Source organism: Zootoca vivipara, chromosome 1 (assembly GCF_965207765.1).
Source record: "Zootoca vivipara chromosome 1, rZooViv2.hap1.1, whole genome shotgun sequence".
Taxonomy (NCBI): domain Eukaryota; kingdom Metazoa; phylum Chordata; class Lepidosauria; order Squamata; family Lacertidae; genus Zootoca; species Zootoca vivipara.
The window spans coordinates 95,655,926-95,680,034 of record NC_142582.1 but is presented as its reverse complement, the minus strand read 5'-3'; the positions used below and the strand labels follow the sequence as shown (position 1 = coordinate 95,680,034).

Genomic DNA, 24,109 nt, shown 5'->3' with positions numbered 1-24,109 from the left:
CCAAACTATTATTCAAATTATAACAGCTTGAACAGTAAATGGAGTGAAAAATAAACAGCTGTCTGCATAAGAGAGGAGCAATTACTTGCTACTGCATCTCTCAAGAAAACGAGACATGCTTTCACGTGCAAAAGACAACATTTTATACAAGGCTCTAAGAGAACACATCTGTCTAATATACAGATTTTTTGCCTTACCCCCATTGGAGGCAATGCGAAGGGAGAAGGAAAATGTCGCTCCATCCCAACCTGGCTACAAGAAAATGGCAGAGGAATGGATTTGATGGTAGCTCTGCCATTCTCTCCCCATCCCAGTCAATGAGATTACAAGGTGGGATTGCTTTGTTAACAGGCTTCCACCCCAATGACACTCATTAGGCAGCCAACAGCTACTTCCCTTAAAAGTATCACATCCCTTACAACTACGTATTTGACATTTAGCAGTAGATATATCAGGGATGTTACCTACCAACTGAACAAAATTGAACCTGGGTCTTCCCAGTCAATTCTGACTTTCCCAAACTGGTTCCCATTTGTCATAGTGGTAATACTGCATACTCTGTTATTTATTACATGTGATTCTCAGAAACTGTTTGCAGTACCTGCTCTAATTCCTGGTATGTGGGTTTTAGAGCACAGGGCTCCTGCTTCGCTTTTTGACTGCAGTCCTTGTTTTCCCATTTCACATACGCCTTTTTACGGCTAAGAACCGGGCTTGGACACGGCGACAGCGGAGTAGGCTGCAGAAGAGTGTTTTCAGGTAGCGTTCCTGGCTCCGTCTGTTGCCCGGGGAGCCCATCACTATGTGCCACCACTAAGTCAGTTTGTGTACTCTTGTGTACCACAGATGGCTTTAGCCTCACTGAGATCTTTTGAGCTGACACCCCCATAAGCATAATAGTTCTGTCTTTGCTCCCTTCGCTGTGCTCCACAACTTCTCCATTAGGAAATGGAAATCCTCCCTCCTCCAGACCTGTAGGGGATGGGAAAGCACACAAAACACAAAGGTGAATATGAACATGGGAGATGAAAGCAGGGCAGTGGTTCAAGTGAGTTGCATGCTATCCTTTAAACCAGGCATCCCCAAACTTCAGCCCTCCAGATGTTTTGGACTACAATTCCCATCTTCCCCGACCACTGGTCCTGTTAGCTAGGGATCATGGGAGTTGTAGGCCAAAACATCTGGAGGGCCGCAGTTTGGGGATGCCTGCTTTAAACTTTGCGATGAATTATGCAAGTAGGTGAAATGCTTTGCTGATATAACTATGTATCATTCTACATTAAGATGCTGTTCGACAGTGGAATTTGCTACCAAGGAGTAGGGAGTGGTGGAGTCTCCTTCTTTGGAGGTCTTTAAGCAGAGGCTTGACGGCCATATGTCAGGAATGCTTTGATGGTGTTTCCTGCTTGGCAGGGGGTTGGACTGGATGGCCTTTGTGGTCTCTTCCGACTCTATGACTCTAATATTCTTTCCAGACCTCTCTTTCTATCCATTGTTGCCCACTTACTTAATATCCCTCCCAGCTGCATTGGTGAAGTGAAGAAACAAAACAACTATGTGATCTGTAATGTGGAGATAACGATAGGATTACTGAAAATTTATTGAAAACATGTATATCTTGCTATTCCACTTTTTAAAGAAAGGCACGCAACGTGGTTTACAACTAGGATTCTAACTCCCACAATCCCTAGTTTGCAGGACCAGTAGTCTGATATGATGAGATTTGAAGTCCAACAACATCTGGGGACCCCAGGTTTAGGAAAGGCTGCTATTGGTGATAATGCTGTAGGAGCAGAATGAAGTTGGGCTAACCCAATTTCTTCATTCATGAGTTTCTTCATAAGAAACTTTCTCACCATGCATGTGCTCTTTGAGCCCCATGGGACAAAGACTAGATGCAAGGGCTGAAGCAGGGCTGTTGTCTACTCCTGGGACTTTGGCTCTTCTCTTGCATTCAAATACAACCAGATCTTTGCATTGCTTGTGGCAGTTCATTCCACAATCTGCAAACAAATACAAACAAGGGAAGGTCATTGGCTTGAAAGCAAAAACTAAGCAGGGGGAGGAGGGGTGTCTTTTCTCACACTAATACTTCATCTCCCACCCCATGAGGCCAAAGCTCTTTCCTCTGTAGAAACCCCACAAAATGCTAAAAAAAACCCACAATTCACAGCACAAGTTGATGCGTGGTTGACTCTACTATGTCCAATGTTGCTTACTCCCTAGTAAATGGGATTAGTATTGCAGCCATAGTTGTAATAAGCAAGGACTGAGTACTTTCCTTTACTATGAGTTACTTCTTGTGCCACTTTCATATTTATTAATGCAATATTTAATTCAGATCACATGACAGTGTTACATTCTACTGCTGCTTAGGATCCAAGCAATACAATCACCTACCATTTAATGTCCAAAATGTGTGAGTGTAGGAGGGAATGATTCCTTAAATTATCTAAGTCAGGGGTGGCCAACTCCCAAGAGATTGCGATCTACTCACAGAGTTAAAAACTGGCAGTGATCCACCCCCTTTTAAGGGGTTCAGGTCAAAGTTGTTGAACTCTTTTTAGGGAGGGGGAAAGCCACGTTTTTTAGGGGCGCAGGGCAAAAATGATGAGCTTCTTTGGGGGAAGCCAGTGATCTACCACAGACGTCCAGTAATCTACCTGTAGATCATGATCTACCTGTTGGATATGCCTGATCTAAGTTGTTTTCTAGAAGGATGAGGGATCTGAGAGCTGGAAGTAGTCAGGGGGTGGGGAGACAATGGGGGTGACTTTGAATGTTTCTAGGTGGTTCATCCTAGACCCTCTGAACCTCCATATTGAGACTTTGTCTCTCAGCTTATTCTTAGGTCTATTTATCAAAGGAGAAAGTTTCACAACACAAAACGGGGTCATGGATATGGTAAGGCACTCTTAGAGTAGAACCACAGCACTGCTGTCATTTATGTCATTACAAGACATTTAAAATCTTCATTAACAAAAGCAGAATGTGTTTACCTTTGCATCTATATCCTTGTTTAATAACGCCCCAGAGCTGAAAATTCAAGCAAAGACATATTATCACACTACAGTGAACTTAAGACAGTTGACTCATACATTTCCGCAACCTCAATTCACTACTCCAATTCTGCGAAATCATCCAATCAAAATGACCCACCCGCACATGTTCTGAGGCCTTCTGCTTTCCCTTTTTTAAAAAAATCAATGCTTCAAAAAATCAAAAAAAAAATCAATGCTTTCCCCCATTAAGAACAGACTATACCTCCAGATAGAAAATCCAAGTGATTTTTTTCTTGGGGTACTCAAAGGTACGCAGTACCCACACATTTTTTTTTAAAAAAAGTTAAAAGTGCGGCACTTAATATGACAACTTCATGGTACCTGCGCCTTCTTTTCTTAAAAAATATATATTAAAAAGCACTGGAAAATCCTATGCAAGAGATAAGTGTTGCTATTATCCACGGAGCTCCAAAACTATCAAAATCTAAACCACAATCACAATCTAGACTCCCTTGGATTCTTAATTGTCTAAGAAAATTACCAGCATGTTTTACCCACCACTTTTGCTGAATTTATAGTATTCTGTTCCATCTGGAACTGTATAATGTGTTTTATAATTGTGATGGTTTTATTTGTTTTAATAATTGTAGATTCTATTGTTGAAACCCGCCATGAGATCTTACAGTGTTGGGAGGGTAGGAAATCTTAAAATAAAAATACAAATAAAAGCTCTGGTTCCTCCCCATTCGGGCAGCTAATAGCAATTATACTATTAAAAGCTAAAGGGGCAAAGTTAATTTAGCCATGCTAACAGCAAACTAGAGCTGATGCTATAATAAAATATTTGTGGATAACAGTTTGCTGCGCGCAGCATGTGACATTATTTACTTTTAAAAATGCCCCTAAACCCAAGCTTACAAATCCAGCGCAGTTGTCACAGAACGTAGGCTTCAGGTAAGTGGTCTCTTGGAAGTTGTGGGCGAAGCCAAGGCCTAGTTTAGAATAGATTGAGCTGGCCCTCATGAAATAAGCTGTGATTTCATCCCTGCTAATCAGACCTTCCCTGTAAAAAACATACACATACACACAAGGAAGAGGGTCATTTGAGGTTTCATACTGCTAAAATCGCAAGCAGTTAACAGTGTCTCCCCTCTCTGTTTCACTCCACCTACACACACTGCCAACCCTCTGGCAAATTAGAGACTAAGGTAAATGCATTAATTCATTTTCACAGCAATGAACATCTAGAAATATATTACACGCACGCACACACATACACCCCACACGATCCTGTCAAGCAGGTCATGAGTTCTGCAGCAACTCATTTAACATTCAACAAAAACAGCTTAAGGAGCAGGCTTCACAATTGATTCTGAACACGCTACACAATTATCGAAACAAAGGAGAAGCCCAGGGAATACTTCCTAACACTGTACCTTCAAATTGCTCTTTACAATTTCTAATGCCATTTGGGACAATGAACAGTCCTGGAGGAATATGGAAATTGCACAACAGGGGACTCCTCCCCTAAACATAAAAGAAGAACGTTGTTCCAACATTAACGCTTTGAAGGTAAGCAGGTTCCTGGCTTGTAGCTGTTGTTCTGAAAATAATCGCGCAAATGGGCGATCTACCAATTGGAGGGAAGCTCAAGCTAGTGGTCTTGAGACACGTGTGTGTCCCCCCACCCACCCACTTCCAGTATGCAGCCCAACTACCCACAATTCTTCAGTCCGTTCATCTGAGTGGGAAGCATGTGGGTGTAAGTTAACCTATTATGGCAATTAAAAAATGGAAGAGCAAAAGCATAAATGTTGTGTGGATGTACACACCTGTCCTTGTCCATTACACAAAATGAGAAAGGAAAGCTTGCTGCAATCTTCTCAAATTCTTCCTGAGAAATGTACCCATCCAGATCATGGTCGTAATTTTTGAAAACAGACTGAACAGAACAAAGGGGTGGGGTGGGGGAAATAAATGGAACCAACAAAAAAATCACTTCAGTTTGGTTTTTTAAAGCACTTGCTACAAGTTAATATTATACTAACACTACAATGTTCGATGGTAATTTAATTTCAAAATGAAATGCATTTTAGTACAGGCGTTATATAATGCAACAATGACAACAGCTTGTGGGCATATCTATGTACATGCAGTCTCAGTTCCTCTCATAGGAAAAACCTGCGCAGTGTTTTATGAGGCAGATTCTTGACTAGCATGTAGGTATATTGGAGTAAGGTGACTTCTGCAAGCTGCTCTGACTATGGTCTCTGCACATAAGTACATATGCTGCATACATATGGCAGCTTTGTCAAGTACACACCTGACTCTAAGACAGGCATCCCCAAACTTCGGCCCTCCAGATGTTTTGGACTACAATTCCCATCATCCCTGACCACTGGTCCTGTTAGCTAGGGATCATGGGAGTTGTAGGCCAAAACATCTGGAGGGCCGCAGTTTGGGGATGCCTGCTCTAAGACTTCATTTAGCTTACACAACTTGACAAAACACACAGTATGGCTACCTATCTGCTTTTCTCTCATTCTCCTCCTTCACTCTTTGAACATCGCATAAATTCTCTTACATTTTCCCCGATCTCACAGTCCCGTCCCCCCCCGGGCACAGTAAATTGCAAGCTATATGCTGCAGTGGGGGTCCTATATCTAGAGATGAATCTAGGTTATCTCTCTAAAGCACAAGTGACAGTACTGAGATTCCTATACCTGAGCTACACATTATGATCACCACTGAGATCAGCAGCCCCATGTTGTTTTTCCCACCTCCAGCTGTTTACATCCACAGCACTCACAGTGTGAACTGAGGACACCATCAGAAAGCATGTTTCACTCTTTTTGCTCCATGCTTTGGGAAGCTGAGAGCAAAGAAACCTACTGCATGATGGTCCCACTTAATGCTGCAAGGAGAATGGGAAATCTGAAACGACTGGGAAACTTGCAACAGGGATATTTACTCCCATGGTGAATGTGCCATGAAACCATGAGCCCAATCAGGACTGCAAGATGTTAATATAAAACAAGCATGATAAAGAATTAGCATACTTACATCTACCATTCTCTGAACGTGTTTGCTAATGATCTTTGGGTCAGGTTTTGGGGCTACACCAGAGGCCCAGTCTGCCACTACTGGCGGTTTAGAAGGCGTCAAAGGCTAAAATAAGAATTATATACATCTACATTCAAACTTCCTTTTTTAATGTTATTGAAAGAAAAATAAATCCATCTGTTAAGAGCAGTTATTCCTAGATGTTTTAAAACATCCTTACAAAAAAATTTAAGCATTGCATGTATACTGAAAATGTAAGTAAACCCATGAGACACAACTAACTTAGTGCATCCTAGTTGTATTTATTTATAATCCCACCTTTCGGAGCAGAGCCCACCCAAGACAGCTCACACAATCATAAAAGTACAACGCCTGATTCTATAAAAATAATCAAAACCGGCAAAGGCAGTAACAGTTCTTAAGAGGTCAATTAAAACAAACAACAAAGAGTAATGTGAGCTATACTCTCTAGAAAAATATTTTTTAAAGAAAAAAATGGTTCAGAACGGTGGGTTTGGAAAACCTCTGTAGCATAGAGGCTGTGTACACCTCTGAGGGGAGAGAGTTCCACAGTCTATATGCATTTAACCTCACTCTGATTATATCATTCTCACAAGGATGGAAGATACCAGATTATAGCTGGCAAGTTGCACTTTCCCTGCATTTGAAATATTCACATTCAGATGCTGTTACATAGAACACAGAATTGTAGAGCTGGAAGGGACAACGAGGGTCGCCTAGTCCAACTCCCTGTGATGCAGGAATCTTTGGCCCAATGTGGGGCTTGGACCCACAGCCCTGAGATTAAGAGTCTCGAGTTTTATTGCTTAGTTATGTCCTGGTGTGCATGGCAATACAGCAGTGTTGGAACCTGCAGTGCACCTGCAGGCAACAGGTTTGAAAGAATGTGACTGTCACGAGGAGCCCCCTCCAGTCCGTTAATCACTCGTGGGCTGACAGCAGAGCAGAGCAGAGCCAAAACCCAATCAGAGCCCTGAGTCTGGAAGTCCCACCCATGAAGAACTGAGATACTGGGTTGCTTCAGCAGCAACTGGACTGACTCCAAAGAGAGCAACTCGAAAGGGGATTGGAGAGTAGCCAGATACTCTCTTCTCCTCCTCCCTCCTCTCCCCAGATGGTTTTCTGGCCTTTTGTCAAGCCTGCAGTGGGAGGCCAGATTAAGCTTGAGGTGTCCTGGGGAATGGTAGTCACAATATATGCTCTTGTCACTATCCCTGGCTTTGAAAGGGCTTGTTTTGGCTCCCTTTTGACCTCCTGCCTGGCTTGTGGTGAAATACTGGTTTGAGGGTTCTACCATCCAGCTAATTTGTGGCCTTTTGGTATTCATCTCTGCTCTGGTATACTGGTTGCTAGGTTAGATTTTCAAAGAAGTAAGTATTCTATTTTTTTTCTTGCTAGTGCTGAACTTCTTTAAAATTTTATGATATAATGTGCTCCAAAATGATTTTGATGCATCTGGGCAACAAATATTGTTATTTTGCTAGTTTGAATTAAGGATCTTGTGCTTATTGAAATGTATAAATGGAATAGGTTACTGAGCAGTTTGCTATATATAATAATAATACTTAATAATTTATTATTTATACCCCACCCATCTGGCTGAGTTTCCCCAGCCACTTGGGCAGCTCCCAATCAAGTGTTAAAAACAATACAGCATTAAATATTAAAAACTTCCCTAAACAGGGCTGCCTTCAGATGTCTTTTAAAAATAGGATAGCTGCTTATTTCCTTGACATCTGATGGGAGGTGTTCCACAGGGCGGGTGCCACTACTGAGAAGGCCCTCTGCCTGGTTCCCTGTAACCTCACTTCTCGCAATGAGGGAACTGCCAGAAGGCCCTCGGCACTGGATCTCAGTTTCCAGGCTGAATGATGGGGTTGGAGACGCTCCTTCAGGTATACAGGACCAAGGCCATTTAGGACTTTAAAGGTCAGCACCAACACTTTGAATTGTGCTCGGAAACATACTGGGAGGTCTCTCAGGACCGGTGTTATGTGATCCTGGTGGCCTCTCCCAGTCACCAGTCTAGCTGCCACATTCTGAATTAATTGCAGTTTCTGAGTCACCTTCAAAGGTAGCCCCACATAGTGCACATTGCAGTAGTCCAAGCGGGAGATACCTGTAACTAGAGTATGCACCACTCTGGCGGGACAGTCTGCGGGCAGGTAGGGTCTCAGCCTGCGTACCAGATGGAGCTGGTAGACAGCTGCCCTGGACACAGAATTAACCTGCGCCTCCATGGACAGCTGTGAGTACAAAATGACTCCCAGGCTGCGCACCTGGTCCTTCAGGGAGACAGTTACCCCATTCAGGACCAGGGAGTCCTCCACACCCGCCCGCCTCCTGTCCCCCCACAAACAGTACTTCTGTCTTGTCAGGATTCAACCTCAATCTGTAGCCACCATCCATCCTCCGACTGCCTCCAGGCACTCACAGAGGACATTCACCGCCTTCACTGGTTCTGATTTAAAAGAGAGGTAGAGCTGGGTGTCATCTGCATACTGATGAACACCCAGCCCAAACCCTAATGCTATGGCATTATTCACTGAAATATTACAGAGCTGAAAAGCTATGGCTCCAAGTAATTCAAAGCACAATTTCTTTGCAGAAAAGCAGCCTATAAACCCAAACTAATCTAGTAAAAATAGCACTGTTAAGTACCAACATGCAGGTTTAATGCATGGAAACTATAACTGAATTGCTAGGATTCTTACTGCAGCCCGGTGACTTTTTGGCTCTCGTGCATATGAAAGTTCATAGATTTCATCTTCCGTGTAGTAAAGATCAAGGGACAGCTGAAAACAAACACAGGAACAGTTTACTCTCCAAGTTGCTGCAGCTTTTCTGGCAAGAGCTTGTCTTTTTAAAAGAAGTGTAACTGAAGCATTTTATAATGCATACTGAAATGGTATAAGATTATGGTGTTGTGTTTTTTTTAAAAAAAATACTATTGTTTTGATTTTGAATTTTTAATGGAAAGTATTAGAAGTACCTTTTAAAAGAAAGAGGATCAACAATGGAATTTAAAATCCCATTTCCAACAATACAGAAGCAATTTATACTTCAAGTTGGCAGCTTTCACTTAAGGTGCCTTTACACTTATATTGTGAAAGATCACAGATCTTTCCTTTTTGGATGTGTCAAGTTATTTTGCTAAAATGTAATGGGAAGCAAATGTTTTGTGGACCAAAGTCCATGAGAGAACAACTTGTGATAGCAGTGGCATGTGGGGTGAAGCATCTTAGAGCTTCAATTCTTAGAGCCAATTCTAATCTTAGTGTTGCAGAGTTGATACACGCAAATAAGCTTTCCATGAGTTTAGAGCTCCATGAGACCATGCTGATATATTCACTCCCACACAGGTGAGCTGCAGTGTGTGGGATGCACCCACGAGACACCTACCATTCACCCTCCACTCTCAAGAAGTAGGCCACTGGCATGGAAACTTACATGGAGCCTGGCAATCTAAGAAGGCAACTGTGTATCTATTCTAGAACTTCTTATAGGTGTAGGACACCCTAGATAAGTGATGTAGTTTCACATCGCAACTGAACCACGACAGTACAGTATCTGAAAGGGCCATAATGAAGCACCGTAAATTAGCAGCATTATGTTAGTGAATGATCTCAAGGAAGTGGACTCACCAGCCCTCAGGAAAGCAAGTAGGAACACACTTGGTGGTTTTCCTAAAATCGCAAGGCCTATCTGCCTATTGATATGTCATTGTATTGCAGAGCAAAGACCTATAAAGCACTGTGTCAGGAAACTTTTGGGTATCACACGGCAGGACCGGGTCTCAAACAAAGATGTGCTCTCCCAGGCCAACATTCCCAGCACGTTCGCACTCCTGTCTCAGTGATGTCTACGCTAGCTTTGTCATGTCCACAGAAGGGAAGGTGGCAGAATCTCCAAGGAGATGTCTTCAGGCACCAGACCAACTGGGCATTACAAAGATGGATGCATCTGTGACACGAAGGCTAGCAAAAGTAACCCTGCCATGTAAGGAGTCCCTTGCAGATGACTGCAGTGGCTGGAGACAGACAGTCAGGTCATGTATCCAAAGGGGAAATGACCACTGGGAGAGGAAATCTGCAGCAGCACACCTGGATGCATTTTGTTGCACCCAACTGCAGCAAAACATCTCTCCCGTATCAGTCTCTACAGCCACCGCAAGCACTGCAACCTTCCAGCAGTATGACTTCACCCCCAAAAGCGCATTCCGCCATTGTATCCCAAGACAGACAGGTGCCAACAACAACAACATGAGCAAAGACCTACAGGGAACAAATACCCTGCCTACCTTAGAATTGCTCAGCCTGGTTTAACAGTCAAAGTTTTCTGACATTTAAATAATTCCACAAGTTGGGGGAAAGTAAAAGACATTTAAAATACGATCTGTAAAGACGGAGACTTACTGTGAGTAGATGAACAAGATCCTTGTTAGCTTCCAGGGGAGGGCCTACCTCTTGCAGTTGTATCAGTTCATTGACATGATTATACAAAGAATACAATTTATGTATATTAACTTTTTTGTCTTCCAGGTAATCTGGCATGGCCTCATAAAGGGAGATCAAGTCTTTTAGATGTACTCCAAGGATAGGGATCTTAAAGTTACTGCACTCGCTGTAAGCGCGTCGATAATTATCATAGTTCCTACAAGATGATAGCAGTTCTGTCATTTCATTAAACACCTAAAGAGAAACAAAGAAAAGCACTAATTCACTATGCTCACCATTAGGGGCACTTTAGAACCACATCATCAGCAGATGAATTTCACATACTTGCCGTTAAATTCAATGTAAATATACTGGCTGCATTTCAAACCATGGCTTAGGATTCATGACCACCCCACCCCACCCCGCACTCTCCTTCCCTTATCTAGTGTGGATGACAGTGGGTGACATTAGAATCTTATATGTCTGTTTTAGATTAATTGCAGTTTAGCTAGCATAGCATCCTAATCCTAAACTGTGGTTAATCTTAAATACCGTGAGTTAAACTGAAACTTGCTTGTTTCAACTTGCCACTGTCCATTTTCAGAAACACAGTAAACTACGCTTAATCTAAAAACGTAAGTGAAGGATTCCAAACTCCTTCTCGCAATCCCACTGGAGGAGAAGGGAGGGGAGCTCAAAAGTCTGAGGCTTTCTGAAATTGTTTCTCATGATGCTCAACTATGGTTTAGTGTTACATCTGAATGAGTGTTGTGCAGTCTTATAGCACATTATAGACAACTTCTCTTTTTAAAAATCAGGCTTTAGCTACAGTGGCAAAAACTCAACAAACTCTATTAATTGAGCAATATTTCCATTTTGGTGGCATAAATAATAAATGAATATATTTATTGTGAGAGGGACCCATAATTGTGAGAGGAATATAGCCTGTTAGCAAATCTGATTTCATTATTGTCAATCACTTTTACAATTCTTATGGCTGAAAAGCAGTATACAAATATTGCAAAATAAAGACATGGAACAGAGGGAAGAGTTCAACAAACCTTATGAATATCATGAGGCACGTGAGAACTTGTTTCTTTAAGTCTAGAGATGGAACTATGGCAAAGGCCACCTATCACAGCCATTAATGTATTAAAATTCTGCAACTGATGAAGTTTCTGTGTAAAAAATAGGAACAGTCAGTATTCAGTTTTTGATTCTGGCAGATGTATACAGAGAGAGACCTGACCTCAATGAGATTTGATTGCCCCCCCCCACATTTAACACAACAATTTAATTCAATGTCAGTATCCGTAATCTGACCCACAATCTGACCCAAATTATTCTACAAAGGTGCAGGGGGAAAAATACTTCAAAAAACTCAAAATAATTTACAGCTGACCTGGGCCACATGAATGAATTTGATGAATACTTCTGCTCGAAGCTGCGGTGTCGGCCTATTGAGTACCATTAGCTGCACCCACTGGGAGATACCGTTACAAAGAGCAATTGAGCGTTCCATGGTTGGATTGTCCTTCACACACCCATTCATGATGTAGTTCTGATAATCTGGAAGCTTAAACAAAAAAGGGTGGTGGAGCAAAATTAACATTAATTCTGCTTCTATTAGGTACTGTATTCCTTACACCCCCCTGTTTTTGCAGTGAGACAGACCTCTAAAGTCTTCAAAGGCTATGTGATACCAAATGTGTAGATGTCCTGCTTCATTTTGAGCATCTCCATCCCCAAACCGGACATTTTTAATAGCTGCATAGAAATTCTCCCTGTGAGCAAAGTTATCCACATGGCAAGCTGCTCCATACATTATTTCTAAGCAGACCACGGAGTGAACTATATGCCAGGGGTGGGCAACCTTTTTTCAGTCACATTCCCTCACAGGTAAATCTATCAGGGGCTGTGGGTAGAGTCAGAACCATTGACAGACAGAACCTGACAAAAAGGTGTTATGGATTGGCTAACCCGAAATAAAGACCATCCTACTTAATTTTTCACCAATCCTATATTAATCTGCTTGCATATAACCATCACTGGGTTTGGATTACAGTCAAATATGTAGACAGATGAGAGTTGTTACTATTATTATTTAATTTGTTTAATTGATTAATTTATTTTAATTAATTAATTAAAACCACACCAAGAGATTGTTCTGGAAAACAAGTGAAAGTAATTCCTTTCTGCAGAAGCTTATCAATTTGTTCTCAGACAACTAAAGGGCAAACTCCTATTCTACAACCAGGAAATACATTATCCTTACGCTTCTTGTAACCAATAATCATTAACAGTTTAATGGCAAAATATTAAGCATTATATAAGTGTGTCTGTGTCTGTGTGTCAGGGATACACAGAGACGTGACTCTAGCTTCCAAGGCTGTTAGATTTTAACTTAGCACATGAGAGGAGTCATGAACCCAGAGCTTAAAATAAAAAGTACTGACACATGACTAAGTGAGAGCTTTTACAGTTTATTCCCCTAACTGCTAAACTTACATCTGAGAATCTGAGCAATGTTATTCAGGAGACAGGAGGAGTATGTTAGGGGGGTTTTTTTTGTTTTTTTTTTGAGGGGGTTCACATTCCACAGTTTTGGAGCAATATGGTTATGCATTTTCAAGCAACAGGGTGAAAAAAATAAAGAACTGATATTTATCAACAACCTGTTTGTGATGCAAAACAAATCATGCACAAGTTTAGCCCAACAGAATAGGACTGCCAGGTTTAATGGGTTGCATCCAGTAGTGGCTTTACACTAGTGAAAAGCACTTCCGCAAGTCAAGATTCACTGCAGCTGATCCTACACCTGATGAAAAACTGAATCTGAAGATTGTGGGGACCTTACATAACAGGATGAAATATGGTGCAAAGGACTATAGTAGGTAAGCAGCTTGGCAAAAACTGGGTAACTTGCCTTGTATGAGCATAAACAACATCTGCTAGTGAAATGCCATCATTGGATGCAATCCATTATGACCTATTAACAGTATTTGAGATATCTGCTTTTTGTACCTTTCTATCCAATGGGAAGGAAATGTCTCCAAAGCCTACTAGACCATCCATCTATTTTAAAGCCAAACCATCTAGACCAGGAGTGGGGGAACTTTATCAGCTCAGGGGCCACATTCCCAAACAGCCAGAGGCAAAAATGGATGAGGAATGGATGTGACTCTTATTTTTGCATTCCAGCCATACTAATGCCCGAGGTTTGCACATACCCCCCCCCAAACCGAGGAAGTGAGAAGAATTATCACCATTCAAGGCTGCATTTCAGTACTCAAGGAGGGCAAAGAGCATGACCAGTGACTGACAGGACCTGGGGAGAGTCCTGGGGGATTTGTATTTGGCTGAAGGTTTCCTACCCCTGAACTACACATACACCCTGTTAAAAAAATCATTTGAGTTATCAACTTATAAAAATCCATCTGCTCACTGATATCCGCCGGAAGGATTTGAATTCAAGGTAAGTGAGGTGGTCTGACAATTCCTCTGGTTCCAAGTGATCAAAGAGTAGCGACACTTTTCGTTTCTTACTGCTGTTAGATTTTATCCGCTGTGTGATCTTTCTGGACCACTCTCGAGCATTTCTTTAAAAAGAAAGAGAAAGGAAAACCAAAAGTGGTAATTTATCTTCTGCAGTAGAATATATTAGCATATTCCTTTCCAAACAAAATCACACATTCATTCATTCATTCAATTTATAACCCTCTCAAAGGAGAACATGGCAAAAAACACAATAATAATCATACTGACAATAATGGCTTAAAAAACATAATAATCATGATAATAATTTTATCATTTTTGCCTCATCCATCTGACTGAGTTGCCCCAGCCACTCTGGCTGGCTTCCAACAGATATAAAAACATAACAAAACATCAAACATTAAAAACTTCCCTACACGGGGCTGCCCTCAGATGTCTAAAAACTGTTATAAAAACAGTTTAAAACTTTCTCTCAACCAGCGATTTCAGGGTTTCCAGGAACAGTGTACTTCAACCATCAAATTGAGTACTGAAAATAGAAATGTTCTTAAATTCCTCCTGAAAGCTAATGATGAGGGAGACAGAACCACCTCATGAACAAGGGCATTCAGAGGCGTCTTTCCCATAGAGGCTAGTGGCTCGTTGCGCCAGGGCGCCAGCCTCTCAGGGGCACTGGCAGGGCGCAAAGAGCCACTAAGCCCTCCGCGAATGGTGACAGCTCCGAGAGAGGCACAGCATGGCGAGGACGCAGAGGAAAAGAAGCAGCCGCCGACTGCAGGAGGCCAACCTCGTTGTCTTGGCAACTGGCTGGGCCCGCCCGCCCGCCCGCTTCACGCGGATTGGTGGCTGCTCGATGGAGGGGCGTGGTGTTCTTGTGATGGACGTCGCGGCAGCAGTGGGGAGCGGGTTGCCATGGCAACGGGGCAGGTGAGAGGGGAAAGGTTAAACCCACAAATAGCCCCTTCTTCATCTGCACATGCCAGCAGAGCACCCAGGCGGCGAGGGAAACTGGATCTCGCGGCTGAGCCCACACTCTGTCCCTCGCCCCCCTTGATGACTCCAGGCCGAAGGGGCCAGTGCAACTTTGCCCCATTCAGGGACGGGGGCAGATCTGGAGCCGCTCCGCCACTGCCGCTCCTGCAGCTCCCTCAGGCAAGAGATGGCAGCCGCTGGGCCACGCGGCCTCCAGGCCAGGGAGGTGGCGGGAGATGCCCACGCCCCGGCTGAGGAGGAGAGGGGTCGGTGCCGGAGGGAGGGGGCGCCGGAGGGACCTTTGCACCACGGCACTGGATGGGCTTAAGATGGCCCTGAGGGCACTCAATGAACAGGGTGAAACCACTGAAAAGGCCATGATGAGTCAATGCCAACCAGGCAGTCCCTGGTGGTGACAGCACCAACAAGCCCCCACCTGTCAATCATAAGGTCTTAGGTGGTTAATATTGTGGATGAGGTTCTTTTAGGTACTTGGGTCCTAAGCCATTTAGGGTTTTATATGCTAGTACTAACACCATGAATTGGGCCTAGCAGTGTTTTCAGAACCAGTGACAAAAGGTTTTTTAGAACTGGCTGCCCCACAGTTGCATTCTGTTCCAATTATAACTAAAAGAACAAACTGCAATTTGTGTCCTCGGTGAAAACATGAATTCTAATGGATACGAGTATGCAACAAATCTATTATAATTTTCACAGCCAAGAGATTAAATAATTTCAATATCCTTCTGCTTAATCAGGTGTCACTGCTTAACCGAATTAGCAGAAAGTAATATTACATGCAAGGTGTTTTTCTTTCAAGGAGAGAACTGCAGGAAATGAACTTCAGGTAAGAGTATTTCTCTCCAGTATTTATAGTTAACCAGATAAAATACCCAGCAGTAAATCAAGCAAAGACACAACAAGGACAGGAGCTGTGTGGACAAGTATGTGACTATTGCTTGAAGTTATTTTTCTATAAGGGGAATTATTCTGCAAAGAAAAGATACTGCTTTGGGGGGGGGGAGGCCATTTTTAGCACCTTCCCCAAGAAACGCGGGGCATGCAGGAAAAAGCCCCATTTGTGCTATCTAAAGAGTACAACTGTTTAGTTGAATCTGGACCTAAACATTTTTCTAAAGGCCCAACTTGTATGTGCAATCTACAGTGTGGTCATGTTTGAATCACAACACGGGGACACCATTTGTGTGAAATGAGTCCCTGTCGATGGCAATTTATACCCGGTCATTATTACTGTTGAAGTTGATTCCTGAGCTGCCTTTTGGCCAAGGTGCACACACAAATACAAAACCCAAGTAAAAACTGCAACTTACAAAAATGTAAAACAATGAACTTTTGAAAAAAAAAAAGACTAGATGCCAAGTCCTTCCTATTCATACTAAAAGGACTCAAAAAAATGCCAGAGAGAACATTAGCGATTCTCCTTCTTGGAGGTTTTTAAAGCAGAGGTTGGATGGCCATCTGTCATGGGTGCTTTAGCTGAGATCCCTGCATTGTAGGGGGGTTGGACTAGATGACCTTTGGGTTCCCTTCTAACTCTACAATGATATGTATTCGTGATTCAAGCAGTAACCATGCCACATACTGTACATAGAAACTGTTCCTGAGGAATTAAACAGAAAGAGGAAACATTCCTATTCATAACTAGATAGCACACATTATTTTTCCTGGACCTTGACACTCACATTTGAGATGTGTCAATTAGGCGACAGTGCAACTCCTCACCATTAACTCTCACCAATTCTTGAAATTCCTCCATGGCGTTTGTAAGATTGGAATCTGTTTTGAACATGACCCAGAATTCTCTTATCCAATACCTGTTGACAACAACAAAATTAAGTTGTATTTATAACTTTGTACGCCATTAGTAGACACAAACCCAATAAACCATTAGCTTTATCCATTTTATCACCTAACCAACCATCTTCCGCTTCCTGCTATGTTTAAAATATATTTTATACATTTAGCAAATTTGATCTTCAAACTCCTTCTTGACTTCTGGCTTACATTTGGTTTGCTGTAGGCTGTACTCCTAACAATCATCCCCTCCTCTTTATTCATTAGATAAGATTCCTACTTGATTCTAAGAAATTATGTCACTTTTGAGAAATATACTTTTTTGAAATTAAATTTATGACTGTGCAGCATTTCCTGGGCAATTTTCCACCTACATATAATGTTGAATTTGAAAGTGCTGTGGCTACTGTTTCTGCCTGGCTTTAAGTTGGTTTCTGAACTTGATTTTCTAAGGCACAATGATTTACTGTCATGACTCACATTTACATATACTTTGTCAATCTAAGGGTTGAAGTTTCCCATTGCTGTTATATATTTTGGCTGCCATTCCCATTACTTCTTGTGCCTCATTATCAATATCCCACGTTTGGTTCAGTGCCGGAGGATTGCATAGTCTTCATAGAACTCATAATCTTAAAACTTAAAGGGGGGGATGGACAATCTAGTTTGGGAGCTTTGAGAAGGGAGCTTTAACCCTTTGTCTTCACTATTTTCCCAACCTAGAACAGCCCCCCCCCCCCGGCCCAAAATTGCCTAGTTTGCTAATAATATCACGTCTCCTTGGGCCCTTAGAATGGGGGTTGTTAATTTTCACCCACCCTTCCTAACACAGCAATCCCTACCCCCACAATGTTATTCCCAAATGTTCCCTGGCCCTCAGGATTTTAGTTCAGTGTAGGAAACTGGCAAAGCTATATTGCAAGAGTGAAAATCTGTCCATGGATATTAGGATGCAAATGAATAAAAACATTTTACAAATTATGAGTTTGTAAATGCTGCATCTTTGGTGACATCTTGTCACCAAAGATGTCATCACCAGCACTATAAATACAGTGGTACCTCGGTTTACAAACACAATTGGTTCCGGAAGCATACTTAACCTGTAGCGAACTTTCCCATTGAAAGTAATGGAAAGTGGATTAATCTGTTCCAGACAGGTCCGCGGAGTACTTAAACTGAAAATACTCAAACTGAGGCGTACTTAAACCGAGGTATGACTGTATTTATTGTCTCTTCCCAGACCACATTTAGGACCAAAATAAGCTAAGATTCACCTGTGGCCCTAAGGCTGCAATTTACCTACGTAGATGCATACCCATGCCTTGATCTGTCACAACTGATAAACAACTGCACAATAAATGTCTGCTTTTATTGCCCTAAAAATGATCATAAGGTATGACCTCAGCAAATACTTCCCTCCTTCCTTCTTTTAAAAAAACAAAACACTTGATCAATAGTAACAAAATATTTTTCATCACAAGTTTCATTTAATAGACCATCTGTTAAAAAAAGAAAAGTGTTCTTACCTTACAAGGTAACATATTTTATAGCAAAGCAAAGAAGAATTATTTTCCAAAGCATCCAGATATGTAATAAATTGCTAAGGAAAATATGTCAAAAGCCTATAGAAAAGAAGGAAGTTCATAAAACCCCATCTGAAAATGCTAATATTGCAGCTAAATTGTTTAAACAGTAACAGAACGTTGTAGTAATAAAATTTTGTTACATAAAAATGCTAACAGGTTTTTTTTTTTTAAAAAAAGAGCAGAGCAACCAGGGCCGTCCTTCCCATTGGGCTGACTGGAGAGGTGCTCCAGGACGCCCGCCCAGCAGGGGGCGCATCAAGGAGGTACACAGAGCCGCCCGCGCCTCCGCCTCACCCGCTTCACTCCTTTCCCAACAGCGGTGGCTGAAGCGAGGCAGCAGCAGCAGCGGCGGAGCTGCCTCCGTCAAGGGGTGGCAGGGAAGAGGAATAAGGCTACCTTCCGCCCACACTCCTTCAAGTCACAGCGAGCATTTGCATGCAAATGAGGTGCCGCAGAGCATTGTGGGGAAGCGCTGTCTGTGCTTGTTGGGACTTGAAGGAGTGTGGGCAGGCGCTGCCCCACAATGCTCTGTAGGCAAACCTTCTGTCGAGGCGGCAGCTAGGTCTCCCTGGACTGCAGCACCGCTCTGCCGCTTCAGCCGAGTAGGCGGAGGCGGAGGCGGAGCACAGCTGGCAGCATCCCTGCCTGTCACGCTGCACCCTCCGGTTGCCCTCTGCGCCTGGCCCTGCCCGGCGGAGCGTGAGGGGCGCCGGAGGGATCATTGCGCCACAGCGCCCGATACACTGAAGACGGCCCTGAGAGCAACCAATACTTTAGTAAAAGAATAAAAGATACTAATGGCCTCATCCACATATTACTTTAAACCAAACCTTTGTTTACAGTTTATGGTTTGTTTGGAGAGAAACAAACCATAAGCTTGGCTGTGGATTCAATGTTAAGCCAGATAATAACTTAATTTGTGGCAATTCAGCAGCAACAGGGGAGGAGCAAAGCACCCATGATTTCATCAGTATGCTGTACATTCAAAGTTAAAGCACAGTTTCGTGTAACTATAGTTTAAAGTGATGCATAAACCAGGTCAATATGTAGATAAAATCAGCTAGTATCTCTACATATCCTTCAGTTAAAATGGTCTATATTTGCAAATTTTGATTTTGCTAGCTATGTATTCATTTGGTTGGTTTGAAGTTAACAGGTGAGCAGTGACACCCAAGGGTTGTCAACCAAGAAGGTTCCAGTGATTATATTCTTGTAGTCATAGGAAGGTGCCTTATACTGGAACGTTGCAAATTATAGTATGAAACCAAGCTCATATGCACCTCCCAAAATACTGTGTTGATTGGAATTACTAGCTTTTGCTCTTCCCAAATGTTCCAGTGCAGTCCTTCCAGTTTTTTGAGATAAATTACACTTAAAAATAAACATTTCAATGCAATTTTTCATGTGGATTTTTAAAAAGTCCAAACTGTGTTACATCTAAGTAACAGGTTCCAGAGGGTTGGGTGGTGGGTGTGATGAAATTGTATATAGGAACTAAGACCAAGGAAATTCTAAAGACTGTTCATTAAATAATTTTCATGTTCATTAAATAATTTGCTGTTAGGAATGCCCATTCCCCAAATGATACCATAGCTTCTCTATTAGGAATTAATGAAATAATTGCAAATGTTTAAAAGGATATAGATCAATAAGTTTTCGCAGCATCTCGGTGGAGGAGATAATAAGCCGGTGCATGCTCAGTGTTACCTTCAGCAGTTGGTAGTTCTTAAGCACGTTTCCTTCTGAATCTGAAAGAGCAATTCAGTGTTACCAGTATTAGGAACATGGGGGAGGGGGAGAGAGCTCAAAACAATCTGTACTAGATTTTCCAGGTTCCAATTTGGCCTGTTCATAGACCCTTCTATGGCAGGGATAGAATAGAATAGAATAGAATAGATCTTTATTGTCATTCTCAACAAAATTTCAACAACAACAAAATTTCAATTTCAACAACAACAACAAAATTTCAACAACAAAATTTCTCAATTGCTGTATCAACTCAATTAAAACACTTCACATGAATTAAAATACTAATACTAAAATACTAATATACAATATAATACAGAACTTAGCTTACTAAGCAAGGGGCTGTATGGTCATCAGAAGATGCAGGCTTCTGCACCTAACTGTGGGCTCCATTTCCTTTCCTTTTTAATTAGAAGAGCACCTTTTTACATGAATGTACTCAACGAGGTATAAAACCCATAGAAATGGCGAAATAAACAACAACAAAAACACACTGTCATCCTATGATTCAAAATATAACTAAAAGCAAATGAACAAAAGTTTGTATATAGCATTACAAGATACCAGAATACAATAAAACAAAATTACCACCAACAATTACAACCAATGAATAATTACAACCAACCAAGCAAAGTCTGTGAAAATGCAATACACAAAATAGGCTACATCATGTAGCATCATGTAGTCATCATGATGACTCAGGCCCCATATTAGTCAAAGACCAGCTGACAGTGCGGTAGTGCCCTTTTCCAACTTGGTTTAAGCATTGTGAAACTTCCCAGAGATATCTCTCTCTAGGAAATTTCACAAGATGTGTGTGGCATTTCAGTTTTATGTAATTGGGGGGGGGGGGAAGCTGGATTCAGTGCTCAAAAGACTGGGAAGTGAACTTAAGTGGAAGACCTACTGTCCCTTGGAGCCCAGCTGGGGATTTCATAGGTTAGTGATTCACCAACCCCAACCCCCCTCCTTTCTGTGTCGAAGCTCAGATATTGGGCAGGACACGTATTCAAAACCAGAGAAAGGAAGGTGTTCCATCCATGTTCTTCATTTTTGGGACCTTATTGATACCGTAGTTCAGTGTTTCTCAACCTTTTTTGGGCCAAGGCACACTTGTTCCATGAAAAAGATCACGAGGCACACCACCATTAAAAAAGTTTAAAAAATTAACTCTGTGCCGCCCTATACTGTCTATATAATTATGACTGTAAGAAACACTTGCCAATTGCCAGGCGCCTCGCCTTCTGCAGGGCGCGCACGTGCTCCTCGCCAAAGAGGCCGCTCACTCCCTCGTAGACGCTGTTGGCTGCCCTCCGGAGGCTGTTCTGCTTGTCGGCTCGCGGCCTCGCACCGACCAAGCCCCAGGCGCCGCCAGCAAGAGCAGCAAGAGCGAGACAAACAGCAGCAGCAGCACCCGCCGGCCGCCTCTCACGTCCGAGGCCGTGGTGGTGGCTGTTGAGAGCTGCGCTCGCCCCGCGTCGTGACCCGGCCGGCTTCCTTTCTGGCGGGTTAGCGTTGTGTATTGGCGGCCGCCAGGCACGTGACAATGCAAATCGCCCTTCTCGTCGCCGCACGTCGCGGCACACCAGCCGCGTCTCGCCGCGGAACAGCGGTTGAGAAACGCTGCCGTAGTTTACTCTCTTGGTTCCCCATCCACAGTATGATTGGAGAAATGTGGCATTGCAGGAATAGTGTTTTTTACAAGCAGGTAAGTGTCATCAGGCACATTCAAGGGACCTGGAAGCCATTCAAGTGAATTTGCATTCTTCTTTAAAACTTTAAAACTCTTCTTTAAAACTACTGTTTCCTGCTTGGCAGGGGGTTGGACTGGATGGCCCTTGTGGTCTCTTCCAACTCTATGATTCTATGATTCTATACAGTGGTACCTGGGTTTACGAACTTAATCCGTTCCGGAAGTCCATTCTTAAACCAAAGCCATTCTTAAACCAAAGCGCGCTTTCCCTGATGAGGCCTCCCGCCACCAGTGCCCTTCCACTGTTAGGCTTCCGTTCGTAGACCGAGGTAAAGTTTGCTAACTGGAACACTACAGAGTTTTGCAGAGTTCTTATACCGAATAGTTCATAAACAGGGCTGTTCTTAAACCGAGGTACCTGAAAAGTAACAAGTGCAAGGCCTCCTCCTCCTCTTCTTCTTCTTCTTCTTCTTCTTCTTCTTCTTCTTCTTCTTCTTCTTCTGCGATCACTCGTAGCCAAGTAAGATTGTCTTCCATAAACACGGTTTTAACAATGGGTCCGTAAGTGACTTTAGAGGCCAATTCTGGATCCACACGTCCTTCCACAGTGGGGACATTGGTTTCCGGGCGGGAGTTGATCACGGTGTGGATTTGCCAAGTGTGCCTTCCTCTTAGCACGTTTCTCCCTTACGTCCTGAGATCGAGTTTCTTCAAAGCCCATGACACCTTTGGTAAAGGCTGTTCTCCAACTGGAGCACTCGCAGGCCAGTGTTTCCCAGTTGTCAGTGTTTATACTACATTTTTAAAGATTTGCCTTGAGACAGTCTTTAAACCTCTTTTGTTGACCACCAGCATTACGCTTTCCATTTTTAAGTTCGGAATAGAGTAGTTGCTTTGGAAGACGATCATCAGGCATCTGCACAATATGACCAGTCCAACGAAGTGGATGTTGAAGAATCATTGCTTCAACACTGTGATCTTTGCTTCTTCCAGTACATTGATATTAGTTTGCCTGTCTTCCCAAGTGATGTGTAATTCTTGGTTCCTAAAAGAGTATCTTAGATTATACATAGATCTTCAGTTAAACTAAATTGCCACTCAGACTTACAGGGAAGTAAATCCAAGAACAAGACTGAATCAATTATCTAAACAAAGTAACAAATGACACTTTTTAATGCTAGTGAAAGTACTTGCTAAACATTAACACTCATTTTGCTGCAGGGCGCACTGGTGTGAACTATTTTCCTTAGTACTTACATTGAAGCCAAAGCTTACATTGCAAGTGTTGATAACCGCCTACGGTTCTGTGGCATTTGGCCAAATACAGTATTGCAATTTCATTCAATTCTTAAGACACTTGCTGGTTTGAGTAGAAACATAAGTTCTTTGCTTGTTTAATACACAATATATTCCCCTGAAACAAGGTAAATGCATGCTCTAACATCTTCTAAAATGTTGCTAGATGTGAATAAAAGGCAACAAAACAAAGTTATATACTTTTGAAGCAATACTGAATATAGTAATAATATGGGATATCCTTCTCTCTTTAAAACTATCTCTGAGAGCTCTGGTTTTGACTGGAGCAGGCCCCCATCAGCCATGAAGCTCAATGAGTCACTTTGAGTCAGTCACTCTCTCTGACCCTAACCTACCTCACAGGATTGTGGTCAGGATAAAACAAAGGGGGGGGGAGCAGGTTAGGAAAACTGTATGGAAGGAAGGATGACAACCCTTCTCTGCCAGAACCACTGCTCCAATAAAAAGTCCCCAGAAGCTGCTTTAAATTGTTTCTCTTTTTCTACAGCCAGGCAATCAAAACATGGATTTCCCTTCCTTTGTTGTTTCCAGTTCATTTTTGCTTTAAAGGTATTTGGGGACTAGGAATCTGTTTGTATTTCCCCTGTATTTTTCTAAGGAACCCACAGGAATTCAGCATCATGTGATGTTTGAATGGTTTGCCTGTGCAAGCATATCAGCTTTCCAGACAAAACAATCTCCCCCCCCCCCCCAGTTATGACGGTTCTCCTGAATCCCCAAGCCAATTTCTGCTGACAGGGTTTGCTAGGTGACCCCAGAATAATAAATAATTAAGGAAAGGGTACGAAAAAATGGAAAAGCAACCCGCACATGGTTCTAGGAGGAAAGAGTTGTATTAATATATATCTATATAATGCATGTGTGCGCATAGTTGTGCAAAGTTGTGCATGTGTTTATATATAACATTCTATTTGTGTGTGTGTGTGTGTGTGTGTGTGTGTTTAGAACGTTTGCAATCCCAAA

The 24,109-nt window shown here is 42.4% G+C and overlaps 1 protein-coding gene across 3 annotated transcripts in view; it reads right to left on the bottom strand.

Annotated features, from left to right (window-relative positions):
- Positions 1-24,109, bottom strand: part of RASGRP1 (RAS guanyl releasing protein 1) — a 51,362-nt gene that overhangs the window by 4,037 nt on the left and 23,216 nt on the right. For all 3 annotated transcript variants that reach the window (XM_088671214.1, XM_088671217.1, XM_088671222.1), the window contains 14 exons: positions 20,033-20,138; positions 18,331-18,393; positions 16,693-16,824; positions 13,968-14,121; positions 11,925-12,098; positions 11,584-11,700; positions 10,502-10,777; positions 8,801-8,881; positions 6,066-6,170; positions 4,835-4,944; positions 3,921-4,065; positions 3,000-3,036; positions 1,857-2,003; positions 602-972 (listed from right to left, as the gene is read on the bottom strand). In XM_088671214.1, the coding sequence (XP_088527340.1) occupies positions 602-972; positions 1,857-2,003; positions 3,000-3,036; positions 3,921-4,065; positions 4,835-4,944; positions 6,066-6,170; positions 8,801-8,881; positions 10,502-10,777; positions 11,584-11,700; positions 11,925-12,098; positions 13,968-14,121; positions 16,693-16,824; positions 18,331-18,393; positions 20,033-20,138 (2,018 nt within the window). The remainder of the gene's footprint in view (positions 1-601; positions 973-1,856; positions 2,004-2,999; positions 3,037-3,920; positions 4,066-4,834; positions 4,945-6,065; positions 6,171-8,800; positions 8,882-10,501; positions 10,778-11,583; positions 11,701-11,924; positions 12,099-13,967; positions 14,122-16,692; positions 16,825-18,330; positions 18,394-20,032; positions 20,139-24,109) is intronic.